Here is a 26688-nt window from a genome sequence, read left to right as displayed (position 1 = left end):
AACACTTCCAGGTGCCGGAGACCAACGGCTGGGCTCAGACGTTAACTGCCAGTTAGGATCCAAAGGCTGATATAGCGCTTTGTACTCTACCTACACCCAATGGAATGGGAGCAGGACAACGGGACTGGAGGGGAGGTGTGAAAACATTTAAAGCGTAGATGATCAAGCTTGGAAGCACAGAACATTCAGCTTAAGCTTCACCAGGAAAGGGACTGATGAACTGCCATTAGTTCAATTAAGACTTACAAAAAGCATAAGCAAAAGAGTCTTAAAATTAATACAAAAAAAAGTATGTTTTCATCAGTACCCTTGGTGGGACTTGGGAAAAAAGACAACTACAAACCTACACCCATTTTACCTCTGTGTTGGAAAACACATTCTTGGATACCAGAGCAATTTGGACCCAATATGTTCTGTAGAGGTTACCTGCTTCCTGTTTTATGTCTTCACTGTAAAAAAAAAAAAAAAAAAAAAAGCTATGCTCAAATATGGTAAAAATACACGAACATGTGCAGAGACAAATACGTTGCATATACGCACACGTGCGCATAGACACACGCACAGGTACCTTCCAGAACTGAACAGAGAGGACAATAAAGAAGTGCAAGGTGACTGGTGTGTGCTAAGAAAGGAGGTGCATTGCAGTCACACGCACACACTTGGAATGTGATGGTTGCAAAACAGGACACTAATCATGAACCGAACACACACTATACACAGCTTAACTGACGTACTTCCAAGTGAAAATCAGTCACTTTCTGCCATTTAATAGCACACTTTGGCTATGAGGTTTCATAATACTCCAGTTTTGTTTTTAAAAAAAAAAAAAAAAAAACTCTAACCTATAGAAATTATTGTACAACAAGCTTATCGAATCACATTAAATTATAAGAACAATTCAGTAGAAAAATGGAGGGGGGGGGGGGGGGGGGGGCTTCTTAAAAGTGGTCAATAGGTTTAGTTAATTTTATGAAAAGAAAGACATGAACCTGCACCAGTTAAACATTATGGTGACCTGAATTGGTATGAATAAGAACATGAGGAGGACAGCAACGAACTAGAGCAATGCGAAACGGAACGGGTGGTTCCATCACAGACGGTTCCATGATCTCCCGGGGATTCATGGTGTCGATGGCGGGAAGCCTGCTGTCGCTTGCGGCTCCTGGCAAAGAGGACAGCAGGGTGGGGACGGGTACGAGCGAGCCGTCCCTTAGAGGGCGAGTCTCGAAACCACAGACTGAACCAGTTTAAGACAGCAACGGGTGGAGTCGTGTTCAAGCAAGGGACTGCCAGGTTTCAGTGACGATGCAAAAAAAAAAAAAAAAAGTCATAGAGATGCAACATTTTCGGCAAAGACGGCTGAGGGACGCAAAGCAAGTCGAGGGTCAAAAGGCACCGTGCGAGAAATGAACACCAGAGGGAGCCGTGCAGCACAGTTATGGAGGGGGGGGAGAAGAAATGCTGTTCGACAAGGCACCTATCGCTGATCCTTTTTAGAGCATGGGCCACGTACAGGATCAAATTCAACAGCAGCTACATGTGCTGGAGATGGTCTGTTCTGAGAAACATCTCAGACTTTTAGCCATACAGAGCAACTGTTTGTCTGCACAACAGTTTACACCTGGCCATTGGGGGAGGCCAGCAAACTCGCCACACACGGGAACATTGCTCCACGGGCAAGAAACATTAAATAAGGAAATAAATAAGGTCAACCCTGTCAGAGTGTGGTTGGAGACACTGAGTACGTATAAACATTGGTGGGGATGGATGAAGGATGATCTTTTAGGTCTCCTCGTCCCACAGACAGAGGTGCCGCTGGGGCACGAAGTAGTGGAAGCGATAGCCCTTGCTGCAGCTCTTGATGCCACACTTGTAGGGGCTGGCCTTGCCGGTGGCGTCGCGGCTACGGCAGTACTTGAGCAAGCACGGGTACCACTCCAGACGCAGACCATAGCGGCAGGTGCACGGCTGCCACAGGTCCTTTGCGGAGGCACAAGTCTGCAGGCTCTGGACGTCCACCGTCTGGGGCAAGATCTCAAACAGAGAGCTCTCTACTCCTGGGAGGAAGAGACAACACAGCCATCAAAGGTGGTACTTTTGTCAGAGCTCAAACTGGTTGCTGCAGCACAACTCATGCATATACACGCTCTACATTTCACAGCAAAAACTCATGCTGATCGGATGGATAATTTTTGACTCTTTCCACCTGATCACATTGTGCTGTGAAGTCAAACTCCAGCTAGAATGGGGCTCTAAAGGGCTGGAATTGCAGACCCTTGACCCAGGAGTGATGGGTAGAACATCTAACGAAAGCTCACCTTTGTCTAGCCAGTGCTTGACATCCGCTTCGCGGGTATAGATGGCCTCCCGGGCCTCAGCGCACACATTCTGGATGTGGGCACTCAGCTGCCAAGCCCGACTCAGGTTGACTGCCACGTTCATCGACAGTTGCTCAACTCCCCTCCTCTCCTCCGCCGAACGGATCGCACGTGGGTTTTTCTGTGCAAGGATACACAACTGTAAGTCTAACTCCAGCAACACAGTAGGATGTGACGCCACTAGTGAACACGCACAGGAGTAAGAGGAGCTTTTAGATCCCAGGCCTCAAAATTTGTCTTTACGCATCCCCGTACGGTTTTTCTTGCAGCCGATCCGTTAACTGTTTTATGGCGCTGCCGAGAGAGCGAATTGGACATTTCAAAACACTTCGAACGCGTTAACGGATAGTTTCGTAAACTGAATTTGTGGAATGAAATTCGTAGTGGCGTTTCAGTTCAACTGATCGTTCCCTGAAATTAAGCAGATCTTCTAATTACCGATCTTGATTTGGATCGTTGCTTAAACGCGTTACGATAAGCAATTTAGACAACGAACGCAATATTTTGAAAATCTTTAACCGTATGCAAGAAAGGGTTTCTAGCAGAGAGATTATGCAGAATGTGAGGAACTCAGAATGACGACCAGAAGCCCAGGGTGGAGGAGACGCACCTGGCGAAGGCGAGCCATGGACTCGCTGGGGATGATCTCATTGTGGCTGAGGCGTGTGACAAAGCAGAGGGCCTGGTACTGGCTCTGGCCACGCTCCGGCTCCCCGAGGACGAGTGCACGGAACAGCTTCACATCCTACAGGAAGACAGAAGGGAGCATGGGAAATCATTACCGACCGAAGCCGAAACACGCGGAGCGGGACACGTTCCGCTCCGAAGAAGTGCTCTCGTGGCAAACAATGATTTACGAAAAGCCTCACATCCCTCATCCTGGGCACATGTGTAGCAGCACAGGACAAGAACCAACAGGGCTCATTACCAGAGGGGTCCACATCCACAACCGACTCTGAAACCGAAACTTTTCATTTCATACGATTCATTCAATGCCGATGTAAAAGCAGACGCTTCTTCCCAGAAGAACCTCCTGCTGCCTTTTAACTGGGTCCTGTATGACCGAGTTATTTAGCAACTCGGCCAAAAACGTGTGATTTTACACTAAACAGACCTATCATAAGTTATACTGCGTATGAGCAGGTTTACGAGCACTTCAAGCCAAGCTGCGTCTGGCACAAGTGATTATTCCTAACTGATCAGCACTTTGCAGAAGTTCTCATACTAAAAAGAATGTTTAGATGGAGTAACTTTATTCCAATTCTTCTTTCTGACCAGACAGAAATGCATTCTCTGCTTGTACTTGAGGCCATTTTTCCATTCCCGGCTCCAAAAGCAAAGCGAGCGGCCCCCTGAGAGCGAGCTCTGGCTGAAACCCCGTGTTAGCAAAGATTCCCATGAGGGGGAATGATAGGGAGGCCACAGAGCCGTCTCCTAGGCTCTGATCCCATTCATCAGTTGCTCCTCTGCGTGACACCGTCTTGGCTCTACCCGAGAAGAGCCTGAAAACACACACACACACACAAACTTCTTTGCAGTGCGGTTCCCCTGCAGATGGGACCGTCTCTGCCTTGGACGGTGGCACTCTGGATGATACCAAGCAACAAGCTTTCTTTGACTCCATCCCCTTTTGCACATTTTCCTGACTTATCACGAATGTTGGACATCCCCAGAGAAGCGGAGCGGAAGAGACTGCAGGGCACAAGGATGACAGACAGGTTAACCAATAGGGATAGAAATCTGTCCTCCATCTTCTCTCTGTAATCGGAGACTAACATCAAGGCAACTGCCAAATGGCATTAAACTGGCAATCAAAAAAAAAAAAAAAAAGGCATTGGCGGGGCGACTAAAAACAAAACCGTGCAGCATAATTAAAGACCATCGAAGGACAGCAGGCACAGGGGACACAAGGACATGAGTGGCAGCAAGTCGAGCAAAGAACGAAAGGGTGCGGGAGACTCCGTGTGAGCGAAAGAGAGAGAACACGGAGGACCGAGCAGCGTGGAGCACGATGGAGACGGGCAGCTAGGGTTCCGCCCGTCGGGCTGGCTCTGCGTTCCGACACACAACACACACACACGCAGATTACAGGCAAGGGGGCTGATGGCAGAACCTTACTGGACAGGGCTGACAGTTGTGGTGATGGTGTTGCGCCATGCCATCATTGCAGAGTTCATGGCACACCCCGATAACTGGAAGATTTCTAAATGACTTCTAAACAGCACAATTTAAAGCAGAGAGGGGAAAAAAAAAAAAAAAGCAAAATTTTTATCCATACCAAGCAGTAATGATGTTACCAACAAATGGCACAAGTCCTGAATACACACAAACTGTGTTGGGGTGGGGGGAACAATCTGAGTCATTTATAATATTTGAAAGTTTTGAGACAAACCAGCACAGGAGTAGGGACATTTGGGGGGGATCTTAAGCTGCAGTGACGGGTTAAGTCCGTACAGTAGGATGGAGTTTCGCACAGATCAGGTGAGTGGTACGGTACTTCTCTCCTACTACCTCATATCTTTCACTGGGGAGCTCCAGCTTGCCATCGCTCACCATAGTAAATAGTGTAAAAGCATGGTTCCCATGGTCTTAGACCCAAATGGGAGGTAAACTGGAAAGCACACAGTTCCCTACAAATGTCTGATGACCAGAGCGGTGTGGTGGGTGACTAAAAAGGGGGGTTTGCATCGGTGGTATGGATCTCGCCTACTTAATCTAATAGGGAAAAACCGGCGACAGTCAACTGGCAACGACGGCTAAATCAAAACAAAAAGGTAGAAGTGCCTCAAGTAGCTGCATATTTGCTTTTCTGCTTTCCACGGCAGTCAAGTTTGTTCAAAAGCTGTCATAGCCTTTAAATTAAAAAGGATTCTACTTAAGCAGTTTAAACTTGTCAGCCGTCTTTAGGCGTCATGACAAATTAATTTATACCCTCTCAGTCTACATTAAAGGTGACTGGATGATACCAGCTGCTCTGAAGGGGGGGGGGGAAAAAAAAAAAAAAAGTGTTACACAAGCAGAAAAGCATATTGAATGTTAATGTAAGAGGCACCTCAGGTAAGCCGAGCGTTCGGATTTACTGAACTGTTGCGTGTCCACATGACATGCAAAGTCCCCGCGGTGAACCATTTCTTGCCAAAGGTTTCTCACGGCCATCCACTTCCCTGCTATGTTTCTGTGTGGTGTAGATGTGAAGACAGCTGACAATCTCTGCCCATGACTGTAGGGGTACAGCCAGGGAAATACAACATACCTGACGGGGGACAACAGGGCGTTTGCCTTCATGGCTCAAACCCCAGAAGGTATCCCTGGAGATCAGCCCAGTGTCCCCCCCCCCCCCACTGCACACACACTCAGTAATGGCCAGAGCATGAGACCACCCTCAAGCATCCATCCATTTGTGGCCTTCTTTTTCTGGCAAGTTTCTCTGACTGCGAGGAGCAAAAGCTCCTCAATCGACCACCTTGGAAACCAAGGAGGAAGTCCTGCATCATTCATAGAACCCGAGCCAAACATGGTGACCCTTGTGCTCCAGGCAGCTCACAAAACAGACAAAAGGTCCACAGAGGGGTCATGAATGCTCCCCTCGCCTGCAGCTGCAGTATGGAGTACTACTTGGTTTCTTCAGCAAGAAATTGAGTGGTGCTGCATTCATCTGGAATAATGTACAAAGGCAGGTATTCGCAGTAATGAACAGGATGTTTGTCATGCATTTTTTTTTTTTTGGTATTTCAGGGCTATGGGATTTACTGTCTTATGCAAGACTATTTGCTGTCAAAGATGATGAACATGTAACAACTGTACCTGCACACACTATAAACGGTCAACGATTGCTTACAAAGGCAACGGGGTGCATCTGGTGAATAAAGGCACAGATCAACGGGCAGGAAACGCAAGGCTAATGAAGCACGCACGTTAGTTCTTCGTGCATTCCAGCAGACGTGGCTAATCCTGCCGTCTTTGCTCTTGGAGGGATTTTACTTTCTGCGAGTTGGGCAGTAGATGACACCAGTGTCCCCTAAGGATTCCTTTGCAGGAGGAGGAGGAGGAACACATGCATGACACCAGGGTTAGATGTTATAAGTCAGGACAGGTGTGAGGAAGCAATACTGAACTTTGACTCGAGTCCACAAAATGTCACCCCGGCGTAAAGCCCGCCTTTTTTGCTTGACACAGGGCACATACGTTGGTTACCATCATTCAAATATGTTGGATTCCTCAGAAATCCACTTTCGAAAGTCCAAATGTAAGTGTGCTGAATTTACGAGAAAAGCGACACAGCGCTTCCAGAGAAGTTCCTAAACAATGAGCTGCTTATTTTGAAACCACAAGGAGCGTTTGTGCCTCAGGCCTGTGAGTCACTTGGGGGGGGGAGCGAGCAACAATAGCCCACTGGCAGGTGATGACGCTCCACTTCGTGGGCGATGCTTACCACAGGTGCACAATGTAACTAGACACCTTTGTCAATGAGCCAATTATCAGGTGCGCGAGAGGAGGAGAGTCCGGAATGAGGAGCAGCAACAAGCACTTATCAACCTGGATACGTTAAGGTAACGGGAGTCCAAAGATTAGCACAGTTATTTACTGGTTCGGGGATAAAGCTGAGTGGGAGGAGCCACGTGCCTCATCCAGTCTGCATCCCGTCTGACCACTCGCTTCAAAGTACGAAAAAAAAGTGTCTTATAAAGATTCTTCTCGACGCGTTCCTCCAAATTCAACAAACGGACTTCCAGATATTACAGCTGCCCAGTCTCGACTTTATGGGACTATACAACATGGGCCAGTAAAACTTGTCTTATTTCAGTAATTTCACGAGAAGCTGTAAAAATACAATAAAGCGGGTCATCTGGCACCTCCTAAAATCCACCTCCGGACTCTTCCTCAGCCACACATCAGCCCCTCAGCTGTGGATTCAGGTGTCACAAAGATCCTTCCTGTTGAGTGTTTCATTTTTAGGCAAAGTGTTAAAGAGAGAGTGGATGTAGTAATTTCGCAAGTCTGTCTTCCCGCTCAAGAACTCAAGCCCATGACCGTCAGACACACCTTTCCAGCTCAGATTAATCTCATTGTTAGATCTGTTCCAGTCATTTGTTCCCGTAAAAGGAATATACAATCGAGAGAACATACCAGTCAAGCTCCGTTGAAAAAAAATTCAGCGGTCGCTGAGCAAATTCATTTGCTTTGCAGGAGCCACGGAATATCTCTAAATTTCAGACTTTCTCTGGATAATGCAAACGGTGAGGCTCGCTAACAAGTTCTCATACATTTTCGAAAAGCGGAGACCCTCCCACACACGCCTTGAGGAATTTCCTACAAATGGCCTTCCTGCTGTTTGTTTGTTTAGCAGGCCTGCCTACTGAGGATAACTCATATTGTTTACAATCATTGTTTGCAACCACGTAGCTGTTCTTCGTAACCATTATTCAGCCATACGTACACGTAGATATTCTCCCGGTGAGGCTTACGTTGATATTTACGCTTTTCTCCAAAGCGACGTACAACGAATACTAGGAAATAATTTAGCTCACACCTTTGTCCAAAGTGACTTGCAATGCCAAACACACTACACTCGACTCCATACAACTGTCTGTCCATAGATTAATTAGAGCGCTCTAATACACACATGCGCACACCACGGACAACGTAGAGTGAGCAGTCCACCTAAAAACCTCTGTTTGGAGTATGGACGAAACTGGAACACCTGGAGGAAACCCACGCAAACTTCGCACAGATTGAGTGAGGATTGAACCCACATCCCACCACACCAGAGGTGCTGAGAGATACAATTGCCATTAACTGCATCGCAGTGCTACTAATGCTGAAATTAAAATATATTTTAAAAAAATTTAAACATTTGTATTTTGTCATATTTACAGTACAGCGTCAACGTATGAATATCCAGACCAGTTTGATAAATGTACTACAAAAGCCTTCTTTCATAAAAACAAATCCTTACCTTTTACACAGTGAAACTCTTTAGATCCACTTTTTTTTTTTTTTTTTAAAGTTAGTTAGTACGAAGAAACTGTTTAATAAGAATCAGTGCATGTGCAAAAAGAAATTATTCTAAAGGCACAGTAGCTCAGCTACGCATACTGAGCATTAAAAAGTATATATTTTGTAATTATTTTTCAATTCTCATTAAAAGGAACTCTAAATGGGAAAAATAAATGAAGATGCAGAAGGAAGAACAATCAAGGTCCATAAACATTAATTGCAAGAAAATAAATTTTAGACTCAGTGAGTCACATTCAAGTAAAATTTTATGGCAAAACTCTAGAAATGAGTGTCACAACATCATGAAGTAAGTCTTACAACTTAATCCCTTTCATCCGTGGTGTTGGTGTCTTTGGCTTTGTTAAAATTTGGTAGTCCATCAAAATAGTACATCTTTTCAGATTTAAACTGAAACTGATGAAATTCATCAACTGACAGCAACAAACTTTAATTTGTTAAAGTCACCAATAAACCGATGACTTTGTTCTTACCCCATTGACTCTGATCGTTCTTTCAGCTTGCGCTAGTTACACTGTCTGCTAAATACATAGACGTTTTTTCCATTTTACTCTACTGTTAATATGTAGTTCAGTGTCATTAACTAGGTGGCACCAATTTATAAATTTCTTCAAAAAGTGGAAAGAGTGGTTCATATATTTCTTTTCTACCAAACATGCAAAATTATTTTTCAAGCCCAGAGAGAATTTAATGGAAAATCAAGTCATAGCAGAGCTGCACTGAAGATCTTTAAATCCAGGCTTAAGACCAAGTTCAAAATCACTTACAACACATTTATGTGCTCCTTTTTCTATCCACTTTCTCAGTTCCCCCCTCAAAATTACTCTTTTCTGTTCTTTGTTTGTAATTTTATTAAATGGTGATATTTATTATATATTTCTTTGCTTTGAGTAGGAAGAAATATATCCTTTGTGGTAAGCACTTTCTTACTTTGATAAAAAAAATTTTTGATCTAATATGGCAATAGCAAATCATGCATATTTTAGGGGATAAACTATAGGTGCTTGTGCCAGTTCTTGTACTTCTTGAATGACTAGTTGTCATAAACATGTATCATCAGACTGGGGGGGGGACAATCTTTACTAAATTAAGCAACCAAATAATGTTTTTTGCAACTGGAGAGAGTATGCAACTCTCTGGCATAAAAGTAAAACCTAGTAAGTTTAGGTTTAATCGCATGTGTATGAGACTATGCTGTAATTGAAAAAGACCTGGGAAGACCTTTGGAAGAGAGGTGTAATTTCTCGAAGTTCACAGCACAATTTTCTGAACAATACACACCAGGGGTTAACTTGCTTTAAAACAGTACTATATGTGGATATGGATAGGATGACAGTGACCCAAACCTAGTGTAGGGACAAAGGTGGGTAGTTGCTTCTAATCCTCTTTTGCAGCAACATCAGGAACCTTAAAACCATAGTGGTAAAGCCAGCCAAGCCAGGTCCAACCTTTACCATCTGCTGAATAATTAAATAATGCATAAAACCAGGCGAGAATTCCCTAAATTAGCAACAACAAAGAGCGACTTGATGTACGACACAGACAAAGTTTCCTATGACCAGCAGTCACAAAAACAGTTCCCACAGTGGATCGTTGGCTCCGAGCCACTTCCCCCACAAATCAGTTCTCAGACATGTGACCGACGGCATCACAATGGCTGCCAGACTGCTTACTCTGTCCCTGTGAAAGCATCCAACTCGGCCGATAGCTGTGCAATTTCCTAGTCGCTTTTAATCTTTTCAGTGATTTATCTGCCTTTACCCAATGTAATTTACATTGCTGGTAATATTTATGTGGCTCAACACTGACATAAATTATCTTAAAGAAGGCTACTTTTTTAATTAACACAGAAAAATCCAGCACCATTAGCAAGTGAAGGGATCATTTAAAGACCTTAAAGAAAAAGCCTTTCCATGCCGTAATAGTTGAACATTCAACAGCTGGTAGGAGGAGACATTGGGAAGTATCTCGCAAACAACTCTGTAAGATTACAGAGCACAAAAAGGGTACTGCACCCCTAGTCAAACTCGAACTTTGGCCTTTTTATAACGTGGCATACAGGGCAACAGTTACATCTACAGTTCGGCATATGTTTGTTCGCTCTGGCGGGGGCTCAAAGTCCATATGCTTCATATTTCAGTTCTGGCAATAAATCAGCTAAATTAAATGCTCCCCCACGGCTGTACATGGACGCACACTGGTGCCTGAGCTGCACGTTCTCACAACACCTCTTGAATTAGCAGAACATTCATTAAAAACTGCTCTGGTTTGACATTAGATGTGCTCATGGTTCTTCTACCTGAGCTCTTCATTACTCAGTCTTGACTTGAATTTCAAAATTAACCACATTGTATAGAATGTGGATAGGGGGTGCGGTGGCGCAGTGGGTTGGACCGCAGTCCTACTCTCCGGTGGGTCTGGGGTTCGAGTCCCGCTTGGGGTGCCTTGTGATGGACTGGCGTCCCGTCCTGGGTGCATCCCCTTCCCCCTCCGGCCTTACGCCCTGTGTTGCCGGGTAGGCTCCGGTTCCCCGTGACCCCGTAAGGGACAGGCGGTTCTGAAAATGTGTGTGTGTGTGTGTGTGTGTGTATAGAATGTACTTACAGAGAAATAACTGTTCCTTCAGCCAAACTACATTTGAGAAGTCACAGGTGCTAATGAGAATTTTGGTAAAGAGAGTAGAATATAAAATTATTAAGTTCATATTTTAATTTAGTCTTGCTTTATTAAGCATTTCATTTTTAAAGGACTAAATCATATACTGGAAAAAAATCTACATTCTTTTTAGGGGCTAAAATTAAAACATATGCAAGTATCTTTGCATATTAAATCAAATTATTCTTCCTCTCATGCCAATTAGCAGAATTAAAAAAAAATGATGAGTTCATTAAGGTACAGCATCATTTGCATCATTGGTATTTTTACTGAATGCATCCAATTATGGCTGAGCAATTAAGAGCTCAAACTAAATAACCAGCATAGCCTGTGGCCAGATTTCCCACCTGCTTTTGCATCAGCAAAATTTTTCAGCGTGATGGCACCCTCAGCATGCTCTGTGCTAATACACTGTGAACGTGTCATTTCAAAATGGTCCTTAAAGTTAACAATGAATTGAAGTCGTGGCCTTTGCATGGAACATCTGATTCCATTTCTGGGCAACGTGGTACCACATACGTGCATCCGATTAGAGAACACAGACGCAGCGTTCAGGCTGCGACAGCCAGGCTAAGTTACAGAAATCACTGCAGCTCTCTGATCGGATTCTTAACAGAGGTCAACACCTCAGTGCATTCAACGCTAACAATTCAATCGCTCTCTACCCTGAGCGTTGAGGACGCTGTAGGTTGTGACAGACTGTAGGTGCATCTCTTTCACCAGCTGTACACAGAATCCTGCACCTTGTTTGTGCTGCATTACAGTCGAGGAGCAGAGACCCCAGTGTGAACCACAATTAGTGAGGCCTGTTTATTCAGACAGTCTGTTTGCCCACAATAAACAGCTCTGTTTACCCTGAGCTCTCCATGTTCTCGCCTCCCACATATTCTGCTTATTCAAAAAAATTGTTTGGCTCTTTGAGTACAGCAGCCACTGTTCTGTCTGGGCCTGGAATTTGTACTTTCCAGCCCAGTCACTTGCCAATCACACCAAGGGAATTTTTTTTCCCCAGATTTCCAACAGGATATAAGTGATGTTCGGTAATGGAAAGATGCTCAGAGCAACTCTTTTCATTCGTTCTATTTTAAACAAAAAAAAAAAAAAGTTCTTTTTGGTATTACATAACCTTTCCAACAGGAAATCTGTACAACATGATACTTCCTGAAAGCACATGCCCGTTTGTACTATTAAACAGTATTACAGATGATCAGCAGTTTAAACCTTACCTTTCAGTTGTTATCGGCAATGCCACCTATAGTACAGGCCAATTCACTGATCTCTTCATGGGAATCTTTGGCAAATAACATGTTTCACATGACGTATGCTGCTCAGCCTTTTCATGGCACAACCTAGTTGCTCAGAAATTTCATATAGATAACGATCACACGGCTATACTGACCTGGCCTGTTCTGCTCATGCTGTAAATTAGAGAAACTTGCAATTTCAGCTTTTTGCCAGCCAAAAACAAAACTTTTGCAACACTGGAGACGTAATCAAATTAGCCGGTGGCGTAGAACCTATGGCTTCCGTGTCATTTCCCAGAGATCTTCACACATGTACCATCACGTACCTTATACTCATGCCATTTGTCATGACTGCCTGACAGCAGCATCAGGTCTCAGTTCAGATAGCAAGTCTGGAAAACTGCCAGGCATAAATTAATGCTGCTCATGTCTGCATTGAAATATGAAATTGGGGTCACACCCTCCCTACATGACTCAGAGTGACATTACCAAGAGAGATGCACGTCCTGCACTCGGGTCTCTGCCTGTAGGTCCGTAAGAAAAGCTGGTTTCTGTGACAAAGAAAGAGGGTGCCAAAGTCTGTGTTGAAAACAAGAGAAACCAAAGGTAAACTTGCATATCTTTCAACTGTAACCCAAATGCCAGTGAACCAGGAGCCCTGATATAAGACTTCAGTCAGCAGGGACTATTTAACTACAGAAATCACCAAAATACAGCTCAATTACAAGCTCCAAGAGGAGCATAATCATATGGTGACCTCAGTCTGTGAAGGGAAAGATGAGATACTACTAAGCAAGTTACATACATAGTGTACTGCTGCTTCCTGCACAGATGGACTCATTTCACACACCCACTGTTTTTTTTTTTTTTTTTTCCCCCCCAGAATCCAATCATATTTCATGTCCAAGACCTCTGGAGTCTGCATACAAAAGCCTGTATTTCCAGAAATAAACAGGACCTTGACTGGCTACAGGCTAAGACTCAAACATAAGCGAGTAAAAGCATGCTTTGCCTGCCCCTTTGCACTACGTTCACCGTCTCTCCGGCACCGTATAACGCTCTGTAAAGCCCCTTGGTACAGAATGAATGAATCCAGGGCTCCCTGGACATTCTCATCTTTTTTCTAAGTGCTCTGCCGGTTGCATGGTAAAGACTGCTCGGTACAGTAGTTGAGGAAGTGGTTACAGCATTTCCAGAAAGTCAAAAAGACAAGCAAGATACATGCCCTCAAAGTGAGCGGAACATTTCACTTCCTCCAAACTCCAGCAAGGCCACCAAAGTATGATCTGGAAACTCCCACTAATCTTAATCCTGTCCAATTTGATCCTTGTGGGATGACAGCACAATACTCACCATTCCAAGAAAGAATGCTCTTAGGACCAAAGGACAAATGGCAGTGACCCAAATTAACCCACGTCCACCAACAAAAAGGTCATCATTGTCCCCGTGATGTCACCCCTGTTGACCGCTTGCTCAGCAAACGAGCATGTGTGCTCATGGCTCTTCAAAATTTATTGCGGGCATTTCGGTTGTGCCTCCTCCTACACCAGTTTCCTTCTCAAGATGTTTAAGCGATATTACTATTGCTCTGTCTCGTAGCCACAGCCAATCTAGTGGACCATAAATCTGCGAAACAATGAAAAGAGCAGATGAGAAACACATGCACAGAAAACCAGAGGCAGACTCTCCAGAGGTACGTGTCCGCTGGCCAAACAGGGAGTCTTATTCGAGTTCCGAGAACATTCTGAATGAGTTTTTCTTCCGCTGCCAGCTGTTATAAAACCTAAGCGATGCAAAGTCGCTAAGGTCGACTCTTCATGATTTTTTTTTTTGGTTATGCTACTAATACCAGTGAAAACTTTTAAAATACCACACACAATAGGAGTTTTCGCATCGTGTAACATTTTAAGCTTTTAATTTTTACATAGTTCATCTTATTTTTGGCCTTTTTCGGAATTTCCACATTACCTTTTAAATGCGAACACTTCGGAAACAAAGGACAATTTCATCTGACACAAACATGAATTCATGAATAACATTAAAACCATCTGCTGGGTTTCTGGCCCTTCTGAATGGAAAACTTCAACAGCTAGAAAACGAGAGCGAGACAACAGATGTTTAAAGATGTTGTAAAACCTTATTTATCGTGCAGCGATAAGAACGGGAGCTCAGTTTTACACAAATACTTAACTCTGCTTATCAATTAGGCCTATACAAATTTGCTCAGAAAACCTTAAAAGGAAAACGTTCCCTTCTGAAAAAGAAGCAGCGCGTTTCTCATCGGCCTCCGTTTCTTCCAAGTTATTCTTTCATAGGTCCGGTGGGGGACTTACGGTTGCAGTTAGGCTGATGACTGTTCCCAACTGGACCAGTGTTCATCGTGAACCCCATGCCTAGAATGCAGATGTGTGCACCACTGAACCCAGCACAATCAACAAAAATCCAGTTTTGTTACTTCGGAGTAGAAACTAGGCCTTCATTTAACCATCAGCCGTTTCTGAACGAAATTCCGCATTATTGCGGGCAGAGAGGCCGACAGGCTCCGCTGTTGCTTTTGTACCGTGGCATATGGTGCTCATTTCACAGGAAGAGAATAGCAGCAGAAAACTTTGTTGGAGGATGAGATGCATCGCATACATGTCATTACCCTTGGGCCAGGCCTCCCAAGTTTCAATCACGAGGTAACGGGCAGCCAGAAAACGTTGACCCTTTGCGGCTGAGATGCATAAAAACAAGAGAGGAGTTTCAGAGAGGGGCACGCTTCACGTCTTCACAAGTTGTCGGTGCGTCCTTGAAACGATGCATGCCCCATCTACTGTACCGAGCTTCACGCTCACAAGGCAGTGCCCTCACATCTGGCTTTCAGGCTTCCTGCACACATATCCTCCGCTGACGCATGCCTTTCCCCCCCCCCAAGCAAAACCACTGGTCCCTCTGGGAGCATCTGTGGGCCCGCGAGCAGCGAGCAGACGTACGGGGATCTATCCGCGACGTGTGGTGGCGAGCGTTTTGCGGAAGCGCAGAGCAGCGAAGGGTGAAGCGCAGGGTGAGCTGGAGGGGAGCTCGCGATCGCGCAGGCCGCCATTGCGGGACCGCTAATCCCGCTCGCCGCGTGGAATTTGAAGAGGGATCACGGAAAAGCCTCTCTAGAACTCACTAGGCATTGGCCATTACGACACAACAACCGTTTTCCAAGCGGTGCCATCAACGTTTTATTACTGCTGCGGTCAGCAGCACCCCTCCACCCCCAGCCACCCATGCCTTCGCAGTTTGGTGCGGACACCCCTCGGGCTGTTCCCATTTACTCATAATCAGCTAAATTCGTCGGGATGGAAAAAGCATATGGAAAAACCATAGAGGGAAAAGGGTTCCACGTGGGCAACTCCAACTCCAAGGATCCCCAGTGCAGAAGATGACGCGTGCATCGTTTCATTGCTGCTCCTACTTACAATTATCCATTTCGCCGACGCTTCTCTCCGAAGCGACTTCCAACTATTTACCCATTTATACAGCTGGGCAATTTTAGCGGCGCAATTTAGGGAAAGTACCTTGCTCAAGGGTACTACAGCCGGAGGGGAGAGTTGAACCTGCGACCTTCGGGTCTAAAGGCAGCAGTTCTAACCTACCTAATCTACGCTGTCCCATACAGCCGTTCCTTCGCTCACTCCATCACGGATAAGCTTCGCATTTCAATCGGAGCCTGTCCGAGGAGTTACTTATGAACGAAGCCATGGGGAATCGCGGCGTTTTGACGAATCGTGGACCGCACCAGCAGAACCGGAACCTGGCGACCACAGTGGGGGGTTCAAACGGCGCGTGGGCTTCCGGCGCTCCTAAGCGCACCGCGAACACAGCACGCGGCTTCGGATGATGGCTGGCTTCTGTGCCCTTCGCTTCGGATTTAAAGAGTCTTCTAGGTGCTGGAATCAATTCTGAGCTCTTTGGAACATTAAAAAAAACTGTGGAGAGCAGATGCATCATGCTGGAATGAACTAGAACTTAGGAGCACTGAGGAAGCTCAGCTCCAGGCCGGCTTTGCCTCACACACACAGGGCCAACGAGGGAACATCTCGCCCCCTTTTACTGAAGGAAAGTTTACCCACCAGGTTTCCTCAGTGAGTGAGCGAGACGGATGGCTCACGAGCATCACCACGCACACGTCCGACGCGACGCCGGTCCGGTGTCACCACGAGCTCAACCACTCACTCACTCACTCACTCAGCGCCCCCAACTTAGCACGTGCGCGGAATGTTTCAAAACGTGCTTCCCTCCACGCCACGGCGAACTCCACACTCGTGACGTGAGTGCAGCGGGACGAACGGAACGAACCTGCTTGAAGTCCGCTAGGAAGGTGATGAGGGTGCCGTCGCCCTGCTTGAATTCCAGCGTGATGGAGTCCTGCTCGCTGTCCGCCTCCAGGCTCTCCTCCGCGACCTGTCCGTCGGCCAGTCGGACCCGGACCTTCAGCTCGCCTCCTCCGACCGCGGCTGCGGCGCCAGGGGCCGCGAGCAGCGCGGGCAGCGCGAGCAGCGCCAGCCGCGCGAGGAGGAGCGCGTGAAGTTGAACGGGGGGCGAGCCGCGCGGGCCGGACCTCGCGCTCATCCCAGCGCCGCGCCGCCGCTGCGCCCGGAACTTCACCAAAAACTCGGCTTCCCCTCGAAAGCAGCGCCCTCGCGGCTCCCACTTCGTGTCCCACGACAGACGGAAGGCACCATGCTGTAGAAAGCGAGACGGTGGATTATTAGGAAAAACTTACTTCCCCCCGTGCCTGCCTGAGACTCACTGAAGTTAATGGATCTGTGGGTTTCAGTCTCGCCTCCTCACTCTCAGGCACCGAGCTCCTCTCGATTTCAGCCCCCGCGGAAAGCCCAACGGCCCGTACCCCCAAAATCCCACCGCCGCAATTTCCTTAAGGCTTAAAGGTTCACTTTTTTCCCCTCCTTTCGGCTTGCCTTCCTCGACAACTCGGACCGCTCACGGTTCTTAACTAACTTTCAGTCACAGACGGCGCTGCCACTGGAGCGGAGCTCTTAAAGGAACAGCGTCCCGAAGCCCCCCCGCACCTCCCCCGCGCTGCCTCTCCCCGCGCTCGAGCAGCAGCAGCGCGTCCGTACCGCGTTCGCGTGTAACTCAACGGAGCGCCACCGATCATGTTTTTGGCCCCCAAAATGTTAACATTTACATGTATACATTCTGCAGATGCTCTTCTCCAAAGGGACACGCAGCTCGAAGTAAACAAAAGTACATCCTCATAGCAGACTTGAACACAGACAAGCTACTGACATACGTATACGGTATACACAGCATAAGGTGTCCGTTCCACAGCGCTACTGACATACTCATAGCACACGCACATTCCAGCAGTTACCTTCAGAATTGACATAGAAATAGGAAACAATGATGAAAAAAATGCTGTGGGACTGAAAGGTTTGAAGAGCTCGGGAGGGAGATGAGTTCAAGAGTTTTGCCACATTTACATTTATTCATTTAGCAGACGCTTTTGTCCAAAGCGATGTACATCTCTCAGCAAAAGTACAATTTATGCATTAAGTGTTGAAAAGGATTCAGCAGTTCCGAAGGACACAGGAAGCCAAAGCTGAGAAGGATAGGCTGTAGATTTTGGGCCCCCCTTTGAAGAGCTGGGGCAGCACAGCATTCTTGTTTCGGTGTCCAGGCGGCTTGGGCTTTGTAGGAATGGGGTTGAAGGTCCTTTGACCATTTCAAAGGCCAAAACTACATTTACATTTATTCATTGAGCAGATGCTTTTCTCCAAAGTGATGTACATCTCATAGAAGATACAATTTGTACATTACATGAGGAGAAAGGGTAATAGTTGCAGATGTGTGACTTAAGTACAGTTAGTTTCCTTAACCATATGCACTGACGTTCATCACACAAGTAACCGCATAAAACTTTACCAGAAAATCACTGATTCCTAATCACCTCCCCAGTATATATATATATATATATTTTTTTCTGGAGATACATATAAACATTTACGCTACATTGCAGGAGTGGCTTTGTAAATGATTGATCCAAGCATAATCACGAACGTTTATACCTTACATGAACTTAAGACATCATGGGCGAAGTGAGTCCGGAAGAGATGAGTTTTTAGAGCCTTGAACCCGATGCAGGCAGCTACAGGAAGCCAGCGGAGAAAGAGTGGGAGGGGAGACACATGGGAACACTTTGGCAGGTCAAACACAACTTGTGCCGGAATGTTCTGCATCAGACAGAGAGGTTTGAGGATGGATGCTGGAAGACTAGACAGGACAGTACCTGGTAGATTCTACAGATGTGGAAGAGGACACGTCTGCAACACTGGGTTATGGCTGCATTGTGTTGGGAGAAGCATTTTGTGTCATAGTCCACCTGGGTTCTAATATCTTTGGTGTCCTCCGACACGTAACAAGTTCTTTCACCACTTGTGCAATCTCACAGCAATTATGATAGTTTACAATATGCTGTGTTACTAATGGTTAAAGTTTAATTATGTGCTGACAACCCATACTGATCGTAAAGGAAAAAAGTTAGAAAATATGTTAAACATTTTTTTTTGTATAAAACTGTATAACATACCACAGTTTATTAAATGTCTAAATATGACCCATAGACAAAGATGGAAATTAGGAACTAGTGTCTGAATTGTTGGTGCATTATCAGGTGCACTATCATTATTAACCTTAATTTAGCCAACACATTTGCCCATAGTGACTTACAATGTTAATCAACTTTACAGTGTTTAACCACGTTTATACCGCACCTATATTCTTACTGTTTGAGGTTTGGGTATCTTGATCAAGGGTACTACAGCAAGAGTAGGGTTGGAACTAGGAATGTTCAGATTTTAGGATAACAGTCCTAAACAGGACACCGACTGCTGCACCAAATATCAGGCTTTTACTACTAAAAGTTGCATTAGTTAGGAAGAACGGGTTAGTGGGATTGGTTGCGTGTGCCACAAAGTAATAAAAAGAGACTTGAATGAGGTATCAAGGTCTCCATATAAATTCCAAATCCCTTGGATGATCACAGTTTACCTTTGGAGAGGAATAATTTACAAATCCTGCCCTCATCATGCATTTCCCTTTATCTCCTTGGAATGAAGCAGGCTATGCTGTGTGATTTCAGGCTTCTAAACTCAGAAAAAGTCCACGTGGGACCACCGTAGTGACCAAGTGCCCAGACAGCCTTCTGAACAGCAAAGCAAACAGTGGCTTTTAACCCGAGCAAACAGCACCAGCTGGGGTGCGTGTGGAGCACCGCGTTGGCAGTAAAGTACGGAAGAGGACCTGCTTGCCCCACAGGGCCGATCACACAGGTGGCCGCCTGGCTGTTTTTCCACCGTTCCTCCTGTTTACTTGCAGGCGAGCGGAGCCCCCGATTTGAATCGTAAACAACACGACTGGACAAGCCCTGCTGATATACGGTTCTACTTTTGAATACCATGTGTCACGGCGCCTTTTTGGATCTGTCCTAATTTACATTCTCCAAAAGAACCTCTTGCTCCGCCACAGGATATGGCTCTGAATGTGCATTTGTGTCTGTTTTTCCGGGAGAGTTTAGAAAGGCGTGAGGATATCGACGCGCAAGCTCTGCAGGCGGGTCTGTGAAATAAGAAACAAATTTGGTACTCATGGCTCATTGCATTCGACCAAAGGCGGAGCGATTATGTTTTGGATGCAGAACGTGTGATCACCGGCAGCGGGGCATCCAGAAAGTTTGGCGCTGTTTAGTCACGATTTGACTTACCGCATCCTGCTGCTTTGTCCGTCATTCTGCTCCTTGACTTGACTGTTTTACTGAGTGCAGCTGCTGGCATACAGAGGACAAGGCCGTGGATGTGGACATGACTCGCGATGTGGACACACTGCAAAAGCAAAATTCTAAAAAGAAAACCCAACAAGCCCTGCAATGGTGATTTTCGTTCTCCTTGGGTCAACAGGACAGTCGCAGAATGACCTGGAGGCCATGCGGACCTGAGTTATAGGGCTTTCTGGGAAACCCTGCTGAGACAGAGCCAGAGGGTCTGTCACCTGCTGTGCACTGGGTACACACCGGGGTCATTTGGTCCTTCTAAGAACGAGGCGAGGAGCTGGGGGAAGGAGGACACGGGAGGGGAGCTCAGGACAACAGAGGCCCAGAGGAGAAGGGAGAAGCAAAAAAACCATGATCCTTCCAAGACTTTAAGGAGGCAGCACGGGTTCTGCATCGCGGCTCTCGGAGGGCCGTGCAGCGCTAGCGCCGTTCAGTACGCCTCCACAGTCATGCTTCCCTTCTTCCCGCGCACGCTTGGCTTCCGCTGCAAGGTCCGGCTCGGAGAAACACGCCTTACGAACGTGTTTGCAGCGGAGACGTATAATAGCCACGCACGATGGCTTTTTCATGCCGAGACGGTGCGACACACTGATATATTTCTCCGTGCGTGCTATCCCCAGAGGTATTTTCTTGCGGAACTTACGAATGCTGAAATGGTTATTTGTATTCCATAGCTGGAGGGTGGCTTCATCGATTGCTTTGTTTGGTGATTTATGCACTGACCACTGGCACAAACACTAAATTTATGTTCTGTTTCTTACACACACGCGCAAGATGCAAGGCTAATGGACGGATTTTGCATTCCGACGCTGGAAAGGCAACATCTCATTTGCGACCATGTTTTTCCTCACCTTGCCAATGTTTTGCAAGCTCTTGTTTCCATAGCTGCATAATACTCTATTTAAACTTTAAGACAATATTGGAGACTAAGTGTACCAATGTTTAAAGTGTATCTTTCCGTTCATTTTTTTTTGCCATAACTCATACATTTTCAGTGGCGCACATGCAGTGGAAATTTTTCATTGTCCTCCAATAAAAATCAGTTACAAGTTACATAAAACATTTGAAAATCTATACAATAGAACTGATACTACAACGCCGTGAAAAGCACGTCACTCTGGGTGCATAAACTCTTCAGCTGGACCAATGACAATCAATAAAGCTGAAAATTCAGAGCCTCGTTGTTGTTTCTATGCGTCACTCAAGAAAACCCTTGAATATGTTCTTTGTTCATTCCATAAATGTCCAAGAAAATGTCAGCAATAACATATTACCAGTACGAAATCCACAAAAGTCATGCTGTATATTAGCGTGCAAAGCAAAGTACAATTTTTTTTTTCCCCACTGGTACATTTTCATGTCTATATACATATATTTTATTCTATATACATATATTTTAACCTCACTCCTAATGCTAAGCAGAAAAACAGCAGGATCAGATCGGCAAGCTGTGCTCCAGTAATCACGTCTATATCTCACCTCCAGCTGTAATACCCTTGAGCAAGGTACTTACCCTAAAAAAACATTGCTCCAGTAAAGATTACCCAGCTGTATAAATGGGTAAATAATTGTGAGTAGCTGAACACTAAGTTGCTTCAGAGAAGCTAAATGAATTAATGTAATGTAATACTTAAAGCTCTTTGTCTGTTATTAAATGCACATTTGTATACTCTGTTTCTGGAGGAAAGCATCTGCTAAATGAATATTTATAAAGCGTTCATCGTATAATACACATTATCATGCGGTCATTATTTGTAACGTGTTTATTATAATAAAGATGGTAGTAACATGTTCTATGTATGATAAAGATGCAGTGTAATATTACAGCCTTGGCTACATTCTCTTCTTTTAAATTAGGGCTTCGTATAACGACATTTCAAAGCTTTAAGGCTTTAAGAAACGAAATTACCACGGTGCCAGAAATCTCCATATCAAACCGCGTAGCGAAGCCGGGAACAGCAAGCATTCTCCGTCTAAATATTTATCCAGGATCTGACAAACGAAATCCCTCTTTGAACTTCACACCTGAACTCTGTTTCGTGGAAGAGATGCATCACTCACCATGTTTTGACTCTGTACCTTTCATCGCACACAGGTACAAAAACAAGGCCTCAGTCAATAAGAGGTAAGAGGACGACACAAACCCGGGCAAGGGCTGTTATAATAGACACTTTGAGCCAGCCTCTAATAAGATAAAAACACAGCCCTAATGCTTTGTTTTAGCTTGTTTATCCCTTGAAACACAAGATCTAATTTTGCATGGTTTGTTTGGAGCTTGTGATAGAACTCACGCAAGACCCTATAATTTAAGGCGTTCAAGAGCTCTCTTCTACAGAGTGCGGCAGGGTAGCAGTGGGGTAGGTTTGCAGCCGTTGCCCCGCAAATACCCCCTGATGGGGATGGGAAAAGAGACTTCTTGCTCATAGAAACTGCATCAGACGAGAAACTGCCCGACCTCACGATACGCCTGGTGGAGCAGCGGTTAGTGCTACCGCCTATTGCACTCAAGGCACCCAGGTCTGAATCCCACCTCCTGCTGCAGCATGCTTGATCAAGGTACTTACCCTAAATTGCTACAGTAAAAAAACCCCAGATTTATGAATGGACAAATCGTTGTATGTTGTTTTGGAGAAAAGCATCAGTTAAATAAATAACCGCAGTACTCGCATGCATCACGGTCACAAACCTTCATGAGTAGCGTAGCTGGCATTTTTAGTTTTATCTTTCCAGTCTGAGAGCCACAGACAGTTCTAACGTACTTGTCGACAGAAACCGTATGATTCTGCGGAGGCGGTTATTCGTACAACCTCTACGGGACTGGAGCGAGACGGTGAAAAGCGCCCAGTAGAGAGATTAAAAAAGGACCGTCCTCAAAGATACCCGGAAAGGACGCAAGGTTGACTTAACATTTCTAGTGTTTGTCTGAGCACACGTTTGCGCAATCACTGCTAAGCGTTTGAGACTGTCGTCATGGCTTGTGCAGTAGGTGTGAAGGTACGAAGGCAGAGCATTAGACCGCAGAATTAAGGCGTCTGTCCGTGGTTCGGTCTCACCGACGCGTCTTCAAACGCACCGTGACCACATGCTTGTCATACGCAGTAAACGTGCAGAATTACTTGGAGGAAAACAAGTATGGACTCGCCCAGGAATATTTCATCCCCTCCTCCATTCATTGTCTTTCCACCAGCCACTAAATAAATATTTCATAAACACCAACAGAATAGCAACAGCTCGGACCTGTCTGTGTTATTGTTACTGTGGGTTATCCGTGGCAGAAGCCTAGTTACTGGGAATGGAATTAAATACTTATGTGAATGTGTTTGAAGATGTGATTGGTGCTCCGGTAAGAGAAGTAAAGTTGCAGAGGCGATCCTCATCACAGCTCCGTCCAAGAACAACCTGTGAGGTTGTCGATGCGCAACACTCATGAGAATGGACGGAGAAATGGAGGGAAATAGATTTTCGCTTTCGCAGAAGTTAAAATCGTCGGATCAGACCGCAGGCTCCGGACCACCGCCACCCTCACCAGCCCGAGCGGTTAATAAAAATGGATGCATGGGAGAATGGATAAGGTTGGAACGGATATTTCCGAAGCAGCAAATGACGCGGCTGCGGGTAGAAAAACAAAAACAAACCATTAATTGACAAAAGAAAGAAGCTGCGCGGTTTCCCTTGATCCCAATTTGGCGTTTTGCGGTCAGAACGGATGCTGCCGCTGACCTTTATCCAAATAGCGAGGCTGTATTGTGAGCCCGAAGGGTTTGTGGCTCAGGTTGTCAGCTTCACGGCGGAGGTGGGAAGGGTGGCCGTGCTGCTTGCAGAGGGAGGACGCGCGTGAGCGAAGGAGGCGAGGTGGGACGGCCGGCCACCCTCGCTCCGGGCACGGCGCGTGGAAAAAATCCCATCCCATCCCCCTGACACTTGCCGAGGAGGTGTTTATGACAGGAACAGTGAGGCCTGTCACATGGCGCTCAGACAGAGGAGAATGCATTTCGCAGCTCCCCTCTTAGTAAACACAGCTCTTGGTCCCATCACTCAGGCTTAGCACCCCCTCCCTCCTCCGCACGGGAGGGGGAGCCTACCCTCGAACCTTATCTTAGCATTGTGCGCTCAGAAATGAAGATTTTTCAAAATCTTTCATCGCCAAACGGACTCGCGATAAAGCAGATCACGACAAAATAAGGTCTGCGAGCTTTAAGTAAATGGGCGTCCCTTCTTAGGTCTCGCTGCGTCCTTAAAAAAGGACGTCCGACTGCGAGTTATGCGCTGGGATCCAGTAAGTGAAACTGCAGCTACTGTAACTGGAAACCAGCAGGGAGACATTAACCGTTGTTCCAGGCAGATGTGACAGGGGGCGATTGGCACTTTTTCTGTTATTTGCATCATAGGATCGGTCGAGCGTGTCGCCGAGCTGAGGAGCTGGGGGGGGCCGCTGCTTCCCGTACGCCCCCACGGCTGATGTCTGACAGGGAGCCAGGTCCACGTGGACAGCGGACGAATGGAAACCTGGCCCGTGTCCTAAGCGTCCCCTTCAGATTGCATAGCGTCTGCTTCCCTGCGGTCGCTCTCACTGAGGAAACGTGTGTGTGTGTGTGTGTGTGTGTGTGTGTGTGTGTGTGTGCATGCTGGGGGGGGGGCAGGGAATCCAGCCTTATCTTCTGTCAGTCTCAGAAAGTGCACCATGTTTATACCACACAACAATGCTTCTAAATTCTGACCCCGCAGATGAACCGCGTCAGCTGCATCCCAGTTGAAAAACAAAAAAAAAAGGTCTCGATACAGCTTGTAAAAGGATCCTGATCTGCGCGCAGAAGATCTCGTGTCAGTCAAGGGCCCTACGTTTGGGGGCTGTGAAGCCTGTTGCCCTCGGACCCCGACACCGTCGACTGTCGGCGCCGCAGACCCTCCGCTCTCAGGATGACGACTGCTTTTCAAACGTCCAGTATGTCGCTGCTGACTCTGAAGTGGATTCATATAGCAATACGCTGTTTTTAAATTCTTTCACCTCCTTTGAAGATAACAAAATGCTTCTCATAGAAATGTATTTGCTGGGGAAAAAAAAAAAAAATCTCTAAATCTGTTTCGGTCTGTTACTCTCCTGGTCCAGCTGCTTTGAAAGGTTTTCACAGAATATTGTCATTAACATATGGATGATTTTTCATAACAATAATTCAAATACACACACAGAGTTTCTGAACCGCTTGTCCCAGGGAACCGGAGCCTACCCGGCAACTCAGGGCATAAGGCCAGAGGGGGAGGGTCACACCCAGGACGGGACGCCAGTCCACCGCAAGGCACCCCAAGCGGGACTCGAACCCCAGACGCACCAGAGAGCAGGACCTGGTCCAACCCACCGCGCCACCACACCCCTCTATAATTCAAATATTTGTTTTTCATTTTGAAAGACATATGTTTTAAATGCCAAATGACAACATGCAATCTGCACACTTTTTGCTGATCACCTCCTGATTGATATTATTATAATTATTTTAATAATAATTAATATTATAATTATTTTACCAATTTTTACAGCAGGGCATCGATACGGGAGTAATTCAGTGTAAGTAGCTTGATCAAGGCAACTCTGGAAGAAGCAGGATTTGAACTGCTACGATAACCTATGAAAATCTTTGTTTTTAATTTAAAAAACAGCTTAGATCTGTAGCCATAAACTGAGCACAAGGCTTATCGGTTCTATTCTGGTTAATGGCTTTAAGATCATTTACAGTCACTTTTTACAGCACATGGTTTGAAATGGCTATCGCTCAGGTGGAAAGTAATAAAAGGCAACGCAGCAGAAAAGAAAACCCATATATCTCATTTTAAATGGTGCGGTATACGAGTGCCTGTGACTGAATGGTCATTTAAGGCTACTTTAAATCACTTTTTTGCTCTTGCTTATTAATTATGAGACTCCGAGGAGGTATTTGAAGCGTGGCAGCTTTCCAGTCACGGCACCCTAGGTCTGCGACATGTGCGTCACGTCTATTGTGAAATAATGTGGCGCTGGAGGTGTCAATGAATTTTCACCATCGGCGCTCCCTTGGCAAATTAGAACCTCTTGTTAGTGTGCGGAAAGTCTTTTCCTAAAGGAGAGCTGCAGCAGGACTGGACGCCAGCGCGCACAGTACGGATCCCCCGGACAATTGCTGAATAACAAGGAGAGGCAGAGCCACCCTCGCATAAGCTTCCCAGAAAGCAAAAAGAGTTAAAATTGGCACCTCACCTAAACCTACAGAGGAGCGTAAAGAAGCAAGTAAATACCATTTCCTCATACGTGACACTGCGATTTACTATGATTAGTGTGGTAATGACCAACTTGGTGTGAGGTGATCATTTTCCTTCGCACAAACACCTGCACATGCGTTTTGAAAGAGCTCTTGCTACATGTGGGCGGCACAGCGGGTAACACTGGTGTCTCGCAGTGCCTCATCTGGGAGAACGAACACAGGTTTGATCCCTGCTCACTCTGTATGAAGTTTGCACAGATTTCCTTTGGGTGCTCTGGTTTCCTCGCACGGTCCGATGACGTGTGCTTCAAACGAACTGGCAACGTGGCTTTGGCGTGCAAACG

General features: G+C 45.9%; 1 protein-coding gene across 3 annotated transcripts; it reads right to left on the bottom strand.

The window, feature by feature from the left end:
- Positions 1-928: 928 nt before the first annotated feature.
- oafb (OAF homolog b (Drosophila)) lies at positions 929-17303 on the bottom strand. 3 transcript variants are annotated; one of them, XM_029251559.1, is made up of 5 exons: positions 17076-17303; positions 16622-17008; positions 2989-3123; positions 2319-2499; positions 929-2057 (listed from the first exon to the last, which is right to left on the bottom strand). In XM_029251559.1, exons 2-5 carry the CDS (start codon positions 16892-16894, stop codon positions 1783-1785), a joined length of 864 nt encoding a protein of 287 aa, XP_029107392.1. In that variant the 5' UTR covers positions 16895-17008; positions 17076-17303; the 3' UTR covers positions 929-1782. The 3 variants fall into 3 exon arrangements, with proteins under 3 accessions (XP_029107392.1, XP_029107393.1, XP_029107391.1); XM_029251560.1 differs by having other exon boundaries at positions 17175-17303; XM_029251558.1 differs by having other exon boundaries at positions 16622-17303.
- Positions 17304-26688: the final 9385 nt, after the last annotated feature.

The sequence above is a fragment of the Scleropages formosus genome, chromosome 4 (assembly GCF_900964775.1).
Source record: "Scleropages formosus chromosome 4, fSclFor1.1, whole genome shotgun sequence".
Taxonomy (NCBI): Eukaryota; Metazoa; Chordata; class Actinopteri; order Osteoglossiformes; family Osteoglossidae; genus Scleropages; species Scleropages formosus.
Note: the sequence above shows the minus strand (reverse complement) of the source record. Positions and strands in the feature narration are given on the sequence as shown.